This window comes from Macrobrachium nipponense, chromosome 29, assembly GCF_015104395.2.
Source record: "Macrobrachium nipponense isolate FS-2020 chromosome 29, ASM1510439v2, whole genome shotgun sequence".
Lineage (NCBI taxonomy): Eukaryota > Metazoa > Arthropoda > Malacostraca > Decapoda > Palaemonidae > Macrobrachium > Macrobrachium nipponense.
In genome coordinates this window covers 54,690,141-54,695,625 of record NC_061092.1, presented here as the reverse complement: position 1 = coordinate 54,695,625, position 5,485 = coordinate 54,690,141, and the positions used below count along the sequence as shown (strand labels likewise).

At 40.3% G+C, this 5,485-nt stretch overlaps 1 protein-coding gene across 1 annotated transcript; it reads right to left on the bottom strand.

Moving 5' to 3' along the window:
• Window positions 1-3,730: 3,730 nt before the first annotated feature.
• Window positions 3,731-4,708, bottom strand: LOC135206341 (tigger transposable element-derived protein 1-like). The gene has a single exon (XM_064237760.1). It carries the CDS (start codon window positions 4,706-4,708, stop codon window positions 3,731-3,733), a length of 978 nt encoding a protein of 325 aa, XP_064093830.1.
• Between the last annotated feature and the right edge of the window lie 777 nt (window positions 4,709-5,485).

The following is a 5,485-nucleotide window of genomic DNA, read 5'->3' as shown; positions in this document are numbered from 1 at the left end:
GTGTAGTTGCAGTTGCAGACCAAACACATACACGGGAGTGTGAGAAAGTTCAAGATGATGAGAATTTTCTATAACCAATTGTTATTATAGCCCATATGCAGGCTGTTGGAATAATGTGTGATAGACATTGTACCACCAAAGATGTGCAGTTATTTTTTATTATAGTGTTTAATGAGCCGGCCAATGTGTTTTTCTGTATGTATAAGTTATTTTATGTGAGCTATGGCTAGGCAGGTGCTAGCAATTCTAGGTGGCCGACCATCTGTTACATAAAAGAGGGATTTGCTGAGATAATGTTTAGTATATCGTCGTAATGTGATGTGCTGTGACGTTTCTTAGAATGTAGAGAGTCATCATTTAACTTCCCTTAGAGACAGAGTGTTCGAGGTGACGAGCTTAGGAATGCTGACGTGTCTTTTTGAGTGGCTTGCATGTCCTGTTGCTATGAGTGCTTGATACAGAGGTGACTTATGAATCTAGTTCTAGGCTAAACTTTTCTAAAAACTGAAAATTTGAAAGAGTTACTGTTTACATCCCCGTGAATTAAAACATCTAAGAAAGAAATCTTGTTATCAACCTCTTTTTCAACTGTAAATTTTATAGAATCAATAACGTTGTTGGCAGTATTCAATAAGCAGTCTAAAGCTACGTCGTTGCCGTAAAAACCAATAAATATGTCATCTACATATCTCACCCACAGAGTGGGCTTACTGTTAGGGTTACATCTCTCTAATATTTCAACTTCTATAAACTCCATGCACCAGTTGGCTAAAATTGGTGACAATGGTGAACTCATAGATACATCGGCCTTTTGTTGGAAGTATTCATCTTTAACAGTGAAAATAGAATCTATCTTGAATGTACCATTTTTACTTAAATGATGAATACTTCCAACAAAAGGCCGGTGTTTCAATGGGTTCACCATTGTCACCAATTTTAGCCAAATGGTGCATGGAGTTCATAGAAGCTGAAATATTAGAGAGATGTAATCCTTACTGTAAGCCCACTCTGTGGGTGAGATATGTAGACGACATATTTATTGTTTTTTACTGAATACTGCCAACAACGTTGTTGATTCTATAAAATTTACACTTGAAAAAGAGGTTGATAACAAAACTTCTTTCTTAGATGTTTTAATTCACAGGGATGTAAACAGTAACTCTTTCAAATTTTCAGTTTTTAGAAAAGCTACTAACAAAGAAAATTATATTCATTAGGAATGTAATTATGAGTTTCATATAAGCAACCTTGCATTTCTAGACAGAGAACTTAAACATGTCATAGACACCTTTGAGTCCTTAAAGTACCCTGAACATTTTATTACTGATGCCATCAGCCGAGCTATAAAGTTTTATATTGGTCAAGATAACAAGGAAATGAAAGACTAGAAACGTGTATCATTTCCCTTTGACGATGAAATCTCAAAAGATGGTGATTATATAAATAAATACCAAAAGGATACAGAAATTGTTTATATAGGTGGTCCCCTGTTATCGGCATGGGTTCTGTTCCTGGTCGGGTGCCATAAAGCGAAAATTGACAAATACGAAACATGAAAGTCTAAGGGAGTAAAACATACTTATGGCGCTCTTATTGCACCAATAAGCGGTTATTGGTGCCATAAGAGCACCATAAGAGTCTCAGCACCATAGGAGGGCCATATGTATGTTTTACTCCCTTAGACCTTCATGCTTCGCCTAATGGCGACTTTCGCTCTATGGCGCCCCCAATAACCGCTATGGTGCACCATAGCGGCTTATGCGTGCCATAGTGGGCTTAAGGTGCTGATAACCGAATGTGGCGCCATAAGAAATCTTATTTTTTAATGAATATTTTTGAAAACCGCCATAAAACCGAAGCACCATAGAGAGAAGCAGCCGATAAACAGGGACCACCTGTACCTACAAAAACACTTTGGCAAAAGCTCTTACAAAGATCAATAAAAGTACCAAGAGAAATAACGTGTTTACAAGGTTCCATTTCATATGGCAATGGTTGTTACTATGGGGAAAGTGGTAGGGGATTAGAGGTAAGATTGAGGGAACACAGAAGGGCCTATGATCTTCATGCACAGGGCAGCACTTTGGTGACTCATAGTTTTAATTTAGACCACCACAGAATTAATTGGGATTAAAAGCGACGATTCTCAAGTGAGAAGATTAGTTGAAGGTGCTGCTATAAACGTTAGGGATATCTTCTGAAGATAACAAGCAGTTTACGAATGAAGACCCTTTCATCAAGTTTCATTACCAAACAGTACTTAAAAGATTTTAATTTCAAAACTGATGGTGACCATGTGAACCATGATGCTCTACTTCCTCTTCCCCTCTCTCTCTCCAGATAGTGAATGTTTCCGACTATGGCACCTATGCAGTGCAAGTATGAGCAACTTCGCAGGTTCGGAGAGCAAGGAGTTGGTGCAACTGCCTGTTGAGTTTGGAATTACATAACACTCGAACCAGCACTTCGATGATGGGCTGTTATTTTCTCGCTCCGCCCACCTTTTTAGATGCTCTTCAGGAGGAAACTACCTTCTCACTTTACATTTTAACGTCTGCACTGATAGGAACACTGTTCAGGTGTTCAAAAGTCTTTATTTTTTGCATAGAAACATATTTTAATATATAATTGTGGATTTTTTAACAATTTGTTCTTCTTGAGACTGAATTTCTTAAGAAGATTAAATATTAAATAAAAATAATAATTCTCTCTCTCTCTCTCTCTCTCTGTATCTTCTACTGAGATGTATGTTTTTGTATGATAAATATATGATTTACTAATTTTCAACTAATATTAATGCTAACAGCATTATATAATATCAATTCATTAAAGAAAATACTATAGTGAATTAGTAAGATTTTAGTTTATGATTAAAAAGATTATCACAACTGTCAAGAAACCTGATAGCAAGGGTAGGGGAATGTTACAATCTTTGTGAGTCTAATAATTGCTGCCATCTTGGCGTCAAAGAATATACTGAAATCTCTCTCTCTCTCTCTCTCTCTCTCTCTCTATGTTAATATTTTTAAGATAACTTTGAAATGATATTAATAAAGGGATTTTGACAAAGGAAAAATCTATTTCTGGGGGGAAGACCTGCGTCGCCCAATGAAATGTTCCTGTAACACTCACTTCTAGGTATAAATAAATGCTAAATATACCAGAGAAAAAGCCATATGGAATGCCAGAGTTACTAACTCTGGCTCGCTCACCCTCAAAGGGTGTCGGTATAGCATCAGGGGCGAGTGGAAGCCACTATCACAGATACTTCACCAAATAGATCTCTCCTCTCTCAAAATCCCCCTCTGCACAGGTGCCGTTACAATGGCTACCTTCCGCTCGCTACTACAGTGAACCCTCGTTTATCGCGGTAGATAGGTTCCAAACCCGGCCGCGATAGCTGAAAATCCGCGAAGTAGGGACACCATATTTACGTATTATTTATGTATATTCAGACTTTTAAAACCCTCCCTTTACGTAGTACTGTTAACAAACCACCCTTTAATGTACAGAACACTTAATGGATGTACTACAGTACCCTAAACTAAAACAGGCACAAATATTAAAATGTTAGAATATTAAAGTATAAAAAAATAAAGATTGTTACTGTACTCACCACGAAAGAAGTTGAAGGAAAACTTGAATGATGATGGCGATGAATTTGCTGCACAGTAGAAATGATGATGATGAAGCTGATGATGTCTTCTACTGTGCAGCCAATGATAGTATTTTACGTCTCTTCAGACGGAGGTGTCTTTTCCTGGGACACCTCTTCAACTTCTTCCTGGGACACTTCTTCAATTTCTTCCGAAGGCATAGTAGCAGGAGGAACTGGCTCTTTTTTGCGAGGCTGGAAGAACATTGTGATCGGAAGTTGCTGCCGCTGCTTCTTTTTTCGCTCAAAGAGCATCCTGTAGGGAGTCATGTCTTCATCGATTTTGTTGCAGAATTGCAGAGAACAAACCATATCCTCGTCCCACTCTTGCGACAATTCTTTCAACTCCTTCGCAAGGTTGCAGAGCTTGGCAAGCCGTTCTAATGTTAAGCCCGTTTCTTCGACAATTTCTTGGGTCTCTTCCTGTGTTTCACTGTCTTCGTCACTGGCCGATTTCGTCAAGTCTTCGAGGTCTGCGTCAGTTAGCGGCTGGGAATGGCAGTCCAACAACTCGTCGACGTCTTCAGTCGTCCTGTCGCCAAACCCGTCACCTCCAATTATCGCAGCCAACTGCACAGATTTCCGTACTGCAGAATGTTGAATCTCAGCAGGTGTAAATCCCTTGTTATCAAAAACAATCTGGGGCCACAACTTCTTCCAGCTCGCATTAACAGTAGCAGGTTTCATTTCTTTCAGTGCCTTCTGGATGTTCTGCAGGCACGTGGCTATTGTGTACTGCCGCCAGTACGCCTTCAAATTGAATGTTTCATCCTTATCATCTTGGGCAGCATCCACACACGCAATGAGGTCCGCCAAGGTATTCTTCGTGTAGAGGGCCTTGAACGCCCTGATAACCCCCTGGTCCATCGGTTGAATTAATGACGTTGTGTTGGGTGGCAAGAACTCAACCTGAATGCCTTCATGCGACAGATCAGTTGCGTGTCCACCAGCGTTATCCATAAGGAGAAGGATCTTAAATGGCAAGCCCTTCTCTAAGAGGTATTTACTGACTTGTGGGATAAAACACTGGTGGAACCAGTTGGAGGTCAGCATCTTCGTAATCCATGCTTTTGGATTATGCATCCAGTACACGGGAAGGAGATTCTTATTTTTTATTTTTCAAAGTGCGAGGGTTTTTCGATTTGTAAATAAGCCCCGGCTTAGCAAAAATCCAGCAGCATTGCCACACATCACGAGGGTAACACGATCTTTGAATGCTTTAAAGCCAGAGGCTTTGGCTTCTTCTTTGAACAGGAAAGTTCGCGACGGTATTCTCTTCCAAAACAAGCCGGTCTCATCCATATTAAACAATTGTTCTGGCTTGTATCCACCTTCAGTGATAATATTCTTAAATGTCTCATTCGTGTAAGTTTCAGCAGCGGTAGTGTCAGCGGAAGCAGCCTCGCCATGCAGGGAAATGCTTTTCAGGCCGAAGCGTTTCTGAAACTTCGCGAACCATCCTTTGCTGGCGGAAAAACGTTGTTTCTGAGGCTGGGAATCAGTGGATGTCCCTGCTTGAGGTTCATCTAATACATCATCTTCGTCTTCTTCAGCATGGTCGCCATCGTCGTCTTGAGGTTCCTTTGCCGCAAAATTCTCATACAAACTCAAAGCCTTGGTTCGGATGGTGTTCGTATCCAAGGCTATGTTCTTCTTCCGGCAGTCGGCAATCCAGATTGCTAAAGCATCTTCCATACGGACGATCGTTTTATTACGAGCAGTAACAACACGCTTCGCTGACCTGCTAAAGGTGATGGCAGCCGTCTTTCTAATTTTCGCCTCGTCCTTCTTAATGTAGCGAACGGTGGATTCGTTCACTCCAAAATGGCG